The sequence below is a fragment of the Beta vulgaris genome, chromosome 5 (genome assembly GCF_026745355.1).
Source record: "Beta vulgaris subsp. vulgaris cultivar EL10 chromosome 5, EL10.2, whole genome shotgun sequence".
In the NCBI taxonomy this organism is placed as follows: Eukaryota; Viridiplantae; Streptophyta; class Magnoliopsida; order Caryophyllales; family Amaranthaceae; genus Beta; species Beta vulgaris.
In genome coordinates this window covers 9,844,999-9,859,971 of record NC_079206.1, presented here as the reverse complement: position 1 = coordinate 9,859,971, position 14,973 = coordinate 9,844,999, and the positions used below count along the sequence as shown (strand labels likewise).

General features: G+C 36.0%; 1 protein-coding gene across 1 annotated transcript; it reads right to left on the bottom strand.

The window, feature by feature from the left end:
* Nucleotides 1-2,918: 2,918 nt before the first annotated feature.
* On the bottom strand, nt 2,919-12,865 carry LOC104892642 (hypothetical protein). Its single transcript, XM_010678626.4, has 8 exons — nt 11,560-12,865; nt 11,135-11,448; nt 4,851-5,990; nt 4,571-4,729; nt 4,106-4,427; nt 3,946-4,016; nt 3,713-3,835; nt 2,919-3,602 (listed from the first exon to the last, which is right to left on the bottom strand). Exons 1-8 carry the CDS (start codon nt 12,506-12,508, stop codon nt 3,243-3,245), a joined length of 3,438 nt encoding a protein of 1,145 aa, XP_010676928.3. The 5' UTR covers nt 12,509-12,865; the 3' UTR covers nt 2,919-3,242.
* Between the last annotated feature and the right edge of the window lie 2,108 nt (nt 12,866-14,973).

Sequence of the window (14,973 nt, the reverse complement as noted above, 5' to 3'; positions counted from 1 at the left end):
TAAGAAAATGTTCTATGTCAACAATTGTTCGTTTTAATCATGTATTCAGCTAAAATATGTGTTCTATTTTTCATAAAAATTATTCTATTTTCAGTAAGAAAATGTTCTATTACAACAAATGTTCGTCTTAATCTTATCTTTTAGCAGAAAATTATGTTCTAGTTTTCGTAAAATTGGTTCTACTTTCAGTAAGAAAATATTCTATTTCAACAAATGTTCATTTTAACCTTATCTTTTAGCAGAAAATTATGTTCTATTTTTCTTGAAAGTTGTTCTATTTTCGATAAGCAGATGTTCTATTTTAAAAAATATTCTTTTAAGCTTATTTTACAGCAAAATATGTTCTATTTTTCAGCAAAATATGTTCTATTTTTCTTGAAAATATGTTATATATTTAAGCAAATATTCTATTTAAGTAATTGAATTGTAGTAATGTTCCACTTCAACAATAGAATGTTCATTGTCATAGTTGAATTCTGGTAACATTCCACTTCAATATAGATTAATATTCGTTTTTGTAAACGAATTCTTGTAATGTTCCAATTCAACACTAAAATGTTCGTTTTCGTTAGTGAATTTTGGTAATGTTCTACTTTAACAGTAAAATGTTCGTTTTCGTATTCGTAAATGTTCTATTTTGTATTGTGGGAGAACAATGCACGCATTAGCATGGTTTAATGTATAGAGGAGTTCAATAGGGTAAAAGATTTCATTTTGTCATTAATAATGGAGAATCATGTGGGAGTTCGATGGTTGGAGCTCCCACCTCCCAGCCTCATGGTCTTTTAAAGAAACTAAGAATTAAACAAAACACACATTTCTATTGTTTAATATCTCATTTGATTGTGTGGAGAAGGGAAGACTACATGTGGCAGCATGACATTTATTTGTCTTGGATTATATATATATATATATATATATAATATATATATATTATATATATATATAGAGAGAGAGAGAGAGAGAGAGAGAGAGAGAGAGAGAGAAGTGAGTTCATATGAGAATGCATACTTACATGAGAAATGATAATGAATTTTACGCGTTGTAACTCTTATGAATAAGTGATGTAACTCTAATGAAAAAGTGAAGTAACTCCAAAAAAGAATATTAGAAAAAAAAAATTATTTTGGGCTCAAAATTTTAGGGTATAACTCTAATGAATAAGTGTTGTAACACTAATCTAATCGTGTGGTTGAGATTCATTCACATTCTTCATATAAGGAGCATTCTCATGTGATCTTGCCCCTATATATACATAGATAGATAGGATAGATTTGCAAAGAGTACCTTTTTGTCTCAAATAAACTAGTCCTTATTAGTTGAAATATAAGAATACTTTTTGAAATTATTAGTGTTTGATAAAAAGTTGTATTGGGTTGGTAAAAGTTTGTTTTAAAAAAAAAGAACTATTTGTATTTACTAGAGTTATACTAACAGTTTGTTTGGTAGAAGGAATTTGGAAGGAAAAGAAAGGAAGTGGAAGGAAATTTAATACTTTCCAATGTTTGGTTCATTAAAAAAAAATTAAGTGAAAGGAAATGGGAGGAATTGGAAGGAAAGACTCTTTAATAAAATTTCACTTTCATTTCCTCTCAAAAGCGGGGGAATTCGGAAGGAAAGAGAAAATTTATACCAAACATGGGAAATTAAGGTTTTTTTCCTTTCTCTTCCATTCTTTTCTTTTGTCTTCCCTTCCGTTCTCTTCCCTTTCTTTCCTTTACTAAAAATGAACCAAACACACTGTAAAAGGCAAAAGCTCCCCCAACATTTTCAAAACACCATATTCATCCAAATGTTACATTAAAACACTATTTCGCCTTAAATTTTAAAAGTCACCTCAAGTGGTGTTGTGAAACAATGCCTTATATATCATTTATATTTTGAATTACAAGGCCCAAATCCCCATATACAAGGTGCAATGAAGATGTATAAAAGTGACCTGATCATATAAGGTTTTTCCAACCTATACCACAATTCCACAACAGTATAAATTAAAAACATCAAGATTCCTAATCATCATTATACACAAACTTTTTCATTTCAAAATCCAATCAAAACAAAAAAAAACCTTATATGTTTCTCTTTATCTTCAGTATGTATTCTTATTTGTTATCTCCGAGTATTATCTACCCTATTATAAATTTTTTAATGAAATCCTAAAATCCTTAACCATATAAACCATGGAGCAAAATTAGTCTTTGAATATTTCCAATTTTTGAGTAGTGGCTTAACCACTTATTTATGTTGTCTCCTCTAAAATAATTACATTATTTTGACTTTAAGATCGTATCAGCTTATTTTAACTAATTGATAATCTGGTCGTCAAATCCCACTCGTGAAGATCCATTCTACTGAAGTTCTAGCAATACACCGAGCCATCTTGATTTCCCTCAACTCGAATATCATCCGTTCACACTCCATCAAAATCGAATCCGACTCCTTCAATGTCATTCGATGGTTGCAACAAGACAATGGAAGGGCCATGGAATCTAAGGTTTCATACTTAATTTCATCAAGTCTGCGGCCTCAAAAGGACTTAACATCTCCATCTCTCACAAATAAGTAGTTCCAATGTCGTAGCCGATGCACTAGCCAAACAAGGACTCCACTGAAACTCATAGCTTTAGGTCTATGGAGGCGCTTGGTTATTGGTCCGTTAGTAGTGTTATTGTTCCATCCCAGTTTTTTTCTTCTCTTCATTGTTATTAGCAAACAATTGGTAATTGCTGTCCTACTTGCTACTCTAATTGAAACTGGAAATGGAATAAAACTCTAAATTATCAAAAAAAAAAAATCTGGTCATCAAATCAACTTTCCTGGCTCCTTGTATGCGACTTTTTACAAGTCACATAGACCACACGCAAATACACAACTATAACATTCATGATTGAAGAAAGATTTTCAGAATAATCAATATGTGCAAGAAAACATTGTCGGGTTGTATTGAACTTCTAATCAAGTCGTGTGCACTGAAACAGTGAAATTATTAGCGAACAAAAATGAACTTTTAAGGACTTTACAAAAGCCAATGCCTCACAGGAAACAATGGATAAAAGATGCTATTATTTACACTATTTTTTTTCTCACTAGTAAAAAGAGACTCCTCAGAACTTGAAGACAACATTTCGCAGAAAACGGCATCAATGCTCACACTACAAACCCAATGCTCTTCAAGCTCTTAAAAGGAGATTCCGGATCAGCTGCTGGGAAATGACACATATGACCTTTCCACATACTTCAGACTATGATGGCACAGCAACAGTATCAGCTGAACTGGCAGAAGCTTCACTCTTAGCTGCACACATTCCACTTCCTTGGCTGTCATCCTCACTAGAGCTATTCTCTTCACTGGAATTAGAAAATGAGGCAGTGTCATCAGTCCCTGTCTCTACCTTCCTTCTTTTACGGTCATCTCTGACACCTCTGCCTCGCAAGGCTAATCTCCTGCGATTCCGAGCTTTTCTTCTACCCTTCGGAAACTCCTCTTTATTTGAATCAAAGCTTTTGCTTTTCTCATCCCTGAGAATTTTGTCTTCGCCATCCTCTGACTCGGTATTAGGAGGCTCAACATCAATCTTGCGTTTCTTACGGCTTGCATTGGTCTGGAACAAAATATTATTTTGATGGTTACTAAAGAAACACTTAAATCAAGAAAGTGAGGCATTAAGAGGGACCCTAGAATATATTTTTCATAAAACTACAAAAAGCATACCTTTGGACCACGATCAACCAACCGTGCCCATTCAGAGCGGTTCCTCAAACAATCAAGGACAGCCTGAGAGTGGCTTGAGTAAGCATACCTCTCGCCATTGTGCTTTCTCAAGTTTTGCCAGTGCTGCAAAGGTTAATCAGCCAAAAAACATTAGATGCATCTGCTTGAAATATTAAAGATGTAAATTCTAAATTCCACACAGACAAAGCATCATGCAGACAGACGGAACTCACTGGCAGGACAGCATTACACAATTCTTCATATGTCATTCGCCTGCCCGCACCCATAATTTCCGCAATTAATCCTACAAGTCAAAAGTGGAATATCATTTAAGCAGAGGCTAATGCATCAATTAGAATCAAAAGTGAGTAATAAACTTTATATTGCAGCAACCTGGCAGAGTGCGATGGATTGGAGCAAGACCCTTATTCGTGCCTGTATCATCTTCAGCGTTATTTACTGGCGAATCACGGGTCGATGGAGATTTTAGCTCATTACCCTCAGCAGAGGATGGACCACTATTTGCTGCTGATGTGGACATGTCTTCGGTATTTTTCCTCACAGAATGTATTGACTCACTTTGGCCTTCTGTTTGAGTCAAAGCATCAGATGTTTTTGCTGAATCAGGAGAAGAAAGCGCCCTGTCAGCCTTCCTTGCTTCACTATCTTGTTCACGAGAACTGCGAGACCCATCCTTGTTTTTTCTTCTTGAAAACTAATACATTAATTTCCACAAAATCAATTGCTTAAACCTTGGTGCCAAGGACATATCATAAATACAAGCAAAGATGATAAAGAATATTATCAAAGCTTCTGAAAAGAAAGTAGAGAAAAAAATAAAAACAGGAAGCATCTTACCGTGTGTTGCTCTTTCCCTCCAGTAGTAGTACTACGCTTAATAAATATGCTCGTCGCAGTGGCAGAAGATAATTGAGGTAAACTCCCGGCATGACGTACACGTGGTACTCGAGGAACTCTGGGGGAACTGTTAAGCTCCTGGTGTAACAGCAAAGCAAGCTGCAAAAGAAAAATCACACAATATTTGTAAATTATAGCCAGTGTACCTTTGGGAGGCGAGGGGTAAGAAAACAAAATACAACAGAATGAGAGAGAAGCTAAATGTCAATAGTATTCTGACCTCTTCATCACTTAATCCAGCAGGAGCAGTTGATGAAGGTGGTGGGTGCCCCAAAGATGACTGAGTTGACTTGGATGATGACTGTAAGTTTGGCTGTAGAGCTTTTTCCCCTCGTTGTCCAGCAGAAGCAGTATTTTTATTTTGTCCACTTGAACCATGTTGTGTCTGCAGCGACCCAACAGGCGCATTGATGCCTGCAGGAGGCAAGGGACTCTCAACTGAAGACTTTTTTGAAAATGGATGCCTCAGAGAATCTTTTCCAAGAGAGGTATACTGTTTGAGAACAGGACTAGTCACAGACTTGCTGGGCTGCGATGCCTTTAACATGGGATTGATAGAGGACTTTGAATGGTCTTTTGACATATTTTTGGTTTTTTCAAATTTATCTTCATCTTTAACTTGATTAAGAGGTGAACTTTCCTTCTTAGTACCCATACTGGAGTTTGATATTACTCGTTTGCCAATGGAACTAGGATTCTGGGAAATTCCTGACCTACTTTTATCAGAAAGAGACGATCGGGAGATGACAATGGCTGCAGAGCTTGTTGATGACTTTCCAACAGACACTATTTTATGATAGCTAGCTGGTGGACGTAGACTTTCCCCACCCACCTTTGCAGTTTCACCAGCAATTTCTGTAGCTTCTTTAGAGTTTGACAAAGTTCTCTGCAGCTCAGCAGAATTGTCGGAATCCTCACATTTAATCGTGTTATTATGTTGATTTTCAGTTATTTCCTCATCTTTACCGAGCTGACTGCCACTCACGGCTTCCAAATTCTTGTCATCATCTTGACCCTCATTCCCCTGGGGATGGGAAATAGTTGCAACAGCTTTATTCAGTTTAGAGTCTACATATTCTCGATTAGGAGATAATTCTCCCTCAGTACAATCTTTCATGCTGTCTAAGTCCAACCCCACATCAATTTCAGAAGGATGACTTCTAGTAACGTCCTTAGGATTATCAACATTTCCAGAAATCAACGGCACATTAGTTACTACATCCTTAGCAACCTCAGTATTATTATGTTCTATAGCTGCATTATACACATCTTCAGCAAGAGGCTTTGACTTTGATAAATCACTAGTTTGGCGTTCTGGAAGTGCTCCTTCAATTTTATCTATGACATCTACAACAATTCCCTAGCAATTGTAAAAGCAAATCAACAATTAAGCATCAGGAGATAGAGTCATGGAGCACAATCATACAAAAATATAAGACAGCATAAAGAAGGTAACTATGTAAATCCATGTTTTCTCCAGCAAACAGGAACAAGGGAGAACCAAGGCTAGTAATGTAAGTGAAAATCATTTTGGACCTTCAGATTTCTTTTAGTAGATTTCTTCGGACCTACCGAATTCATAAGTATGCATTTATATATATGTATGTATGTATATGTAATCAATTTCATGTCAGAAGTGAGACGAGATGTAACTCTCTCTCTCTCCACACACACACACATAGAAAGAGGGGGAGAGACGACAAAAAGTTGAAAACACTCTCTCTACACAAACATACACACCGGGGGGGGGGAGACGACGACAAAGGGTGCGTTCTATTCAACTTATTGGCCCTGAACTTATTGGCCCTTATCTGAACTGAACTTATTGAACCTGAACTGAACTTATTGGAACTTATTAAACCTGATTGGACCTGATTCAGCTTATTGGACCTGATTGAACCTGATTGGAACTTATTGGACCTTGTTGGAACTTATTGAAACTTATTAGACCTTATTGGCCCTGATTGAAATTTATTAGACCTTATTGGACCTGATTGAAACTTATTAGACCTTATTGGACCGGATTGAAACTTATTTGACCTTATTAGACAAAAAAATTGATCATTAATAACATAAATATTACCACTAACGTAAATGCTATCCCTCAAAATTTTTTATGGAGTAATAATTATTATAATTCGTCCTTTAAAAAATAATGATTATTAATTATCTCTTATGATAATTAATTTAACAAAAAAATATACTATTTATATATTTGTTTATACATAACTTTCACCACTAATATACTTCCTCTGTTTAGAAATAGTTGCACCATTTCTACTTTTCACGCATGCCGATGTATGATTTCAACCATTAATATCTTTAATTATCAATAAGTAAAAATATAAAAAGTTTATATTAAAGAAATTTACATCGAGACGAATCTAACAAGATCCCACATGACTATGTTTTTCCTAAAATATAAATCACTAAAGACAATCTAAGTGTAAGATGTGAATAGTGCACAAAATAGAAATGGTGCAACTATTTCTAAACGGAGGAAGTATCTAATAGTCTTGTTATGATTTTATAAAACACTAGTAGAAAAGCAAAATATTTAATATGAATAATAAAATAATAGACATAATACAAGTAAATAATAAAATAATAGACATAATACAAATAAATAATAAAATAATGTAATTATAATTATTATTGCAAAATATTGTAATTATAATAATTATTATTATTATTATTGTTAACCTTAATTATTTGACCATGATTATAATATTATTTAATAGCAATATGAATAATCATATAATAGACAATAATACAAGTATAATAATATACATTGTGGTACTTTAATAAAAAATTCTAATAATAACATAATCAGCTAATAGTAATATGAATAATAAAATAATAGACATAATATAAATAAATAATAGACATAATAGACATAATACAAATAAATAATAAAATAATAGACACTAATACAACTATAATACTATATAATCATTGTGGTACTTTAATTAAAATTCTAATAATAACATAATCAGCTAATAGTGATATGAAATTATGAATAACAAAATATGGACAATAATACAGATGTTTATTAAACATTGACTATTTGGACCTTATTGGACCTTATTAGACCTGATTGGAACTTATTGGACCTTATTAGACCTGATTGAAACTTATTGCACCTGATTGGAACTTATTGCACCTGATTGGAACTTATTGGACCTTATTAGACCTTATTGGAACTTATTGCCCTTATTAGACCTTATTGCAACTTATCTTATATGAACTTATCTGAACTTATTGGACCTGAAACTTAATTTTTTAAGTTGAACAGAACGCACCCAAAAAGTAATATATACTGCTACCAGCTCTTCAAACCCCTCCCCAGCTGCTACCCCACCAATATCTGCTGCCGGAGCTACCCAGAGGTTGCAAGGCAACAACCACATGCTGAATTTTTTACCCGTTTCATCCTATAGTCTTGATTATTAACAATCTAGAACTTTAAAGTGTTGATCCATCACAGTGTCGACTTTCTAGTCTCAAATCTCAATGAAGTCGTGAGAAAGATTTTAATGATCCTAAGAGGAGGTTGACTGGAGGAGTCAAAAGGACAAGGAGATAGAAAGATTGTTGTTAGGTGTCAAAGAGTAGAATTACGTATGGGGGTTTGGAGGTGGGAAGGGCTACCTCTAGAGAGTACGCAGTGGCTACAAGGTCGTAGAGGAATGGCGGGGAGGCAAGCACAATCGTCAAAAGGATGTGGTACTTTTTATCCATTAAAAATATATTTTTGCTCCATATACTTAGTTTTATACACACTAAATAGAGTATACAAATATGCTTCTTTACCAACAGCATAGCAGTCATTCTCTTCTCTAAATTGTGCATATCAATTCATGACAATAGTGCAGATCCTTGAACTGATATCATGGTTGTTTCAGAGATCTCAATGATTAAAGAACACCATAGTAATGGATGAACCATAAAGCATGAAGGCTATTGTAAATAAGCTCTTTAAGAATACTAATTGTTGTATTCGTGGGACAAGATAATGATCGATCATCAAACTGGTGGACTTTTGGTGGTGCTATCATGATTCTAGGGGAATGAATTCATCGAATTCTTTATTTTCGTGGAATGACTTCGCCACTAAGAATGGGGTTCATGATCGATTCTGTATGATTCACTTTTGGGGATTCTTTGCTAATTACTGATTTTCATAAATAGAGTCAACTTGTTCTTCTACATCTTCTTGACGCTATTGAGTAAGGGTGCTTGCAAATTCTTTCTCCTCGTCATTTGATTGAAGTGGGTAAATGATAGGTATAGTATAATTTTTGCTAGTGTATGAATTGTGTATGATGAAATAGCATATAATAAGTACCAGACGATTATACACAAAAACGAATATTTTTTAAATTTGTTAAGTGCCACATTAGCAATTTCCTATGGCCAAGCAAAGATGTGGACCAACAAACATTTTCACAGCGAAAGATTGGGTTCATGTCATGGGAATTTTGAAATGGCCAAAAAAATTCCCGGCCATAGTTCAAATCACATCAACTATATTCCGAAGAAGATACTCTATACCTCCCAAAGTTTTACCTATTTCCTTTTTGCATCGTCTCCAAAACACACCTTGTTTTGCATCTTCAACCTTTATATCTTTAGAGTTTTGAGTTTAATTCCATCCCAAGAATAATCGAATTGGATTGGGTATCAAGTCAACACATGATCGGGTGAATTTGAGGTTGAGGCCATTTCGATTAAATGTTAGATTAGATCAACCTTTATATCTTTAGGTTATTGAGGTTCAAGTTTTCAATAGTGTCATTGCGGGTTAAATCAAGTCATTCTATATAAGAATATTCAATTAATATAATCACTATTAGAGAAAAATCTATATGCATGATGATAATAACATTATAACAATAATACCGATGTTCATTTTCATTCTTCTTACCCCGACTTCTATGGTCAAAACATCCTTTCAAATCGAACTTGGGTCAATTTAGCTAATTTTAGTTCAATTTACTTTCGGTTTCGGATGAAAATTAGTTTAGGTCACTTCTGGCATCAAGCCAATATCGGGGCAATTGGTTCAACTCAGTTCAGTTCATTTCACAAATTCCAAAAAATATAATCTGAGTTATAGTAGTTCAAAAAACAAGGGGATGGGGGAGTTCCGAATCGAATTTGGGTAGTTGTTTTCAAGTCTAAATCCAGGTTCGTCATTCGATCCGGATCAACTTTGCTGCGTCTATGTGCATATGGCTAGGGATGTTCATATCAGATAATCCCATCCAATCGAAATTTCCGATATCCTAAAATTTCAAATTGAAAATAATAAGCCCATGAGCTTGCTGACGCTATAGTTTTCTTAGCCCATCATGCGAGACCCCCGTGGGAGGCCCACAATGCCAAAAGCGAGGAAAACCCCTCCCCTCTCTTTCCTTTCTACGTCCACATGATGTCCATACGAGGGTACATGGAGGCATAAAAAGGGATCCTATTGTTCCAACCTAGGATAATAAGCCCATGAGCTTGTTCTTAGTGAGAAACAAAAGAGTCAAAAGGCAGGTGAGGAATTGAGGAATGGAAAGCAAACAAGGGTGGTAAACGGGTAAATGAGCAGACAGATGCTCGAACTAATGGACAAGCTCATAACGATCCATTAGTTTGCTATGAGTTAACATAGCCTAGACATCAGTAATAGCAGAAAATTAAGGAAGAAGAAGCTGATTAATTTATAAACTGAAGTTACAGAAAACGCAAGTGAAAATTCAATTATTCAAGCTGTCGGGAGGCTTGTTTCTCTACCAAATGGTCTCTTAAAAGCTCACCAGAACGCTCATCAATTTTCAACATGATTTCTCTCTTATATTTTTAGGAATTATTTCCTCCCTGACTCTCTAACTTATTCCTCAAGCTAACCTCTAACTCAATAATATTTCACTACCAAGAACACTCCTCTCCCTTAGGCCAGTTCATTGCATACTTAAGCAAAAAAACAACTATTAAGGTGCATAAAATCCTCATTCAACTGGGGTTGCCACCGCTAATAGTTTAAACTTCATGTGCAAATGCAACTAAATTGGTTACATGTAGTTTAGTAGATATATCACAGTACAAAATAGATACGTTGACATAGTTGCTCCTATATTTCCCATTTCTCAAACATCACACCTGAAAGGCTTACCCACGCACATAGTTTTGGGAACAAAAAAAAAGAGCATTGCTAATATTTGGTGTATACAAAAAGGAACAGGTTTTCTAAGATGTCCCTAAAGAAACAATGAGGAGAAGGACAGATGATGGTTTGTTCAACATTACAGTAAAAACCATTATGGCAAATTATCAATTCTTAACATAAGAATAAAGATTGGTATTACGGAGACATTTATAAAAATCCATAAGGTGACTTTCTTTCATGATGTTAAGGATATGCCAATGAAAGACCTGGTCATAATCTAAAATCAAATTTGACAGCAAACTCAGCATAAGTGCACAACTAGAGAAACCATTAATCAGCACATGTACCTCTTTCTTTATAGGAGTCCTAGCAATAGAGTCCTTCTCCGCAAAAAGCAATGGGGCTACTTCAGCTTTAGCGGACTTCTGAGCACCATCACTAGTATCATGGCCCAGCTTCTCAGCTTTGACCCTCTTTTCACTTAAACAACCAAGTCCAGCAGCTTCCGGGGACCTAAGTACCAAATTTCCCTCATCAGTAGCCGCATTTCTCTTGGGTTTTTCTATGTTACTACCCTCAGCCAGGTGAGCATTTGATGCTACCTTGTTAGCTTTGCTTTCACACACTTCACCTTGCCTAGCACTACTTGAATGTACGATAACTAACAGAAAATAAAGAGAATAGCAAAATCAATGAGCAAGGAATTGAGCAAAACACATTAACATATCAAAAGAAAAACAAAACAAAAAGTATTAAGAGTTCCAACAAATACCTGCTTTAGAAACATGAACTTTATCCTTCTTCCTATCCTGCTCTTTCTGTACAGCTTTAATTTTCTTCTTCCCACTACGATCCTTAGACAACCCCAAATCTTCCCTGCTTCTCTTACCACACTGAAGCACAATAGACCTACCCACACCCTTTTCTTTCTTCGACGAAATCGTACTAATCTTCTTAGAATCACCATTCTCCCATTTCCTCTCTTTAGAACCCTTCCTATCAGAATTAGCACCTTTGGCTTGACTCCCCCTCATACTAACCACATTCTCCTTAGACAAAGAGTACAACACACCAGCCCCTCTATCAACAACATTCTCCATGTCTCCCTCCGCCTTCGCCTTCGCCTCAGCTTCAACATCCTCCTCCTTCTCCCAGCACGGAAACTCCCTATACCTAAAATTAAACTTCTTAGGCACATAGCCAGTGCACTTCCACAATTCGGAAGCGAAAATAATCGGAAACTCTTTAAAAAGAGTAGGATCATCATCACCCCCTGGAACACCTTGCACATGTACCTTCTCCTCCATTGGCCTATTCGCCCACAGACGATACGCAGGCCTTCGAGGAGGAGGAGGTGGTGGAGGTGGTATATGATTGCTAAAACTATAGAAATTATTATTCATATGATTACTGCTTTTGTTGCTACTACTCATCTTGATTGTTTTAGTGGGCAACTCAACGAGCAATTGAGCAACCTCCGTCTCTTCACTGTCGTTGTTGTTTCGATTCGCTTTACTCTTGCACTTATCGCAGGCGAACGATTTCTCTTCCTTGGCGAAACGAAAACAACGAGTGTGAACCCATACACCACATTCGTCACAATTCACCATTTCTTCTCCGTCGTCGAAATTGACGCCGCAAATGCAATCCACTGTCCATGAACCATCTACCCAATCGTCGGGCGGATCAGATGGTGGAAGGCGATTCGATTTGCTCTTCATGTTTTTCAACAATTAGGAAAGAAATTCACGCTTCTTGGTTTGAGATTCTGGAAGTAGTGATCTCAATTTACGATCTAGGGTTTCAGATGGAAAAACCCTAAAATTGTGTGATGAAGAATGGAGAATTAGGGTTTTGAATTGAGGGGTATCGAATTTAGGTTTTGTTGTTTCCGATGGAAAGTCGTCGGAGACAGATTCCTTGCTTTTTTTTGTTAGCTGAACGAGGGAGGTGGAGTTTGTTGTGAGGTGACTGGTGAGTTATCCGTGATGTTGTGCAGCTGAGGGAGGGCGGGAGACGGGGAGAGCGGTGTAAAGTTTTTTTTAATTCACGGGGGGTGTCAAGTTGATTTACTCCATTTTCTCCGCCCTAGAATTTCCAGTTAACGCCCTGTATTTTTGTATTTGTATACATGGGTTGTATTTCCCTCCCTACCTCTCTTTCATCAACAATAACTCTGGTAATTATTCCCGGCTAACTTTCCCATCAAGAACTCCGGCAATTTTTCCGGCTACATTATTGCATTATTAATATTAATGAAATTTTATAATTCTTTTAATACACAAAATCGGAGTATATTGACTTAAACAAAATAAAAAAAGTGTCCAGGCACCTTAATTAGGTTCCCGAACCTGTGGTTAGGCGCCTAAATTAGGCTTCCAACCACAGGTACAAGCGCCTAAATAAGGTGCATGTACCTGTGGTTGGGCGCCTAATTTAGGCGCCTGACCACAAGTTCGGACACCTAATTCAGGTGCCTAAGCACTTTTTTTTTTAGTCAATATACTCCGATTTTGTGTATTAAAAGATTTATAAAATTTCATTAATATTAATAATGCAATAATGTGGTCGGAAAAGTTGTCGGAATTATTGTTGCCGGAAAAATTGTCGGAGTTCTTGATGGGAGATCCTTGTTGATGAACGAGATGTAGTGAGAGAGTGATGGAAAGTGAAGAGAGTGAGGGAGAGTGAAAGAGAGTGGAATAGTGAGTGTTAAAGTATAAATACATGTATATGTATTTATACAGGGCGTTAGTAGGAAATTCCAGGGCGGGATTTAGCAAATGAGTTTTCTCCCCCACATTCATCACACATCCGGGTCTGTTTGGGCGGCCAAGTACACCATGGTACACTCAAGTCAGTTTTTTTACTCATTTGAAACTCTACTTTTAATATTGGATTTTGTTGTCCCAAACCACCTTAACTTTGTGCTAGTTTACGAAAAACTACCTTAAGTAAATGAAATGTGAAACTATTGGGTCAGACCGTCTGACCCAATGTGTTTGGTCGGACAGGCTGAGCCCAAAAGTTTCACTTATAAGAGACGCGCGCAGGCTTTTTTGTTTTTTTTTTCTTTGTTTTTGTTTAACGGTACAGTTAGGTTTTTATACAATTTTAAAACTTCTTTCGTTCTTCATTGTTCTTATTTCAATCTTTCTTCTTCTTTCAAAATTTCTTCTTATTTTTACTTTTGCTCTCGGTTTTTTGCTTGCTGATTTATTTTTTTTCAAAATTTTAGTGTGTTGTTGTGTTTTTCTGATGTTGATGTTGTTGATGTAACTGTAATGCGGTTTGAAGTCGAAGAAGGTGAAGACTGACGCAGCTTCTCGTGAAAAAACACTAACTGAAAAGAATAAGTTTGATTGGAACACATTTGTTTAAATGAAAAAGTTAAAGAGGTAACTGAAATAATATACAAACCAACTGAAAACTGTAAAACTCTAACTGAAAATAATGTGTTATTGGAATACATTTCTGTAAATGAAGATATTTAAACAGTAACTGAAACAATATAAATACCAGCTGAATAATTCGTAGAGTTAATTGAAAATAATAAGTCTGGTTGCAATACATTTGTGTAAATGAAAATTTTATATAGTAACTGAAGTAATATAAATACCAAATAAAAAATGTAGAGAAACTAACTGAAGCAATGTGAACACTAACTGAAAATATTTAAGTTAGGATGCACATTTTTGTGCGTGTTGGTGCTTTGTTCGACGAGGTGGTTTTGTGTCAGGCGAGTCTGACACAATACCATCTCAAATGAAATTGTCCAAAAGTATCTGAACTCCATAGAACCATTGTTGACCAATACCCAAATGATTTTCCAACCAGTTGGCTATGATTTTTTGGTCAATGTATAATAGTCACGTGCCAAGCATGTGAGTCGAATTTTCGCCATTTTTTTATTTCTCCTCTTTGTAGCCACCACTCACCACCCAATCTCGTCATCGTTGCCTAGCCACAACTACCAATACAAGCACCTACCGTTGCTCGCCACAACCACTAGGACCACCTATTACAACCCAAAGTCACCTAGTGCAACCCACAACCACCAATACGAGCACCCAACCGAAGCACTCGATATAACCACTACGACCACCCACTGCAACCCACAATCACCAATACGAACATCCACCATAAGCCACATCCATATACAACCATCAACCGTACTTCCCACAAC

Excerpts from the sequence above, each read along its gene's own strand:
- LOC104892642 (XM_010678626.4), bottom strand. The coding sequence starts at position 12,508 with ATGAAGAGCAAATCGAATCGCCTTCCACCATCTGATCCGCCCGACGAT. Across the intron at positions 5,991-11,134 it reads GGACTCCTATAAAGAAAGAG|GGAATTGTTGTAGATGTCAT; the intron begins GTACATGTGCTG and ends TACAATTGCTAG. Across the intron at positions 3,836-3,945 it reads TGTGTAATGCTGTCCTGCCA|CACTGGCAAAACTTGAGAAA; the intron begins GTGAGTTCCGTC and ends TAACCTTTGCAG.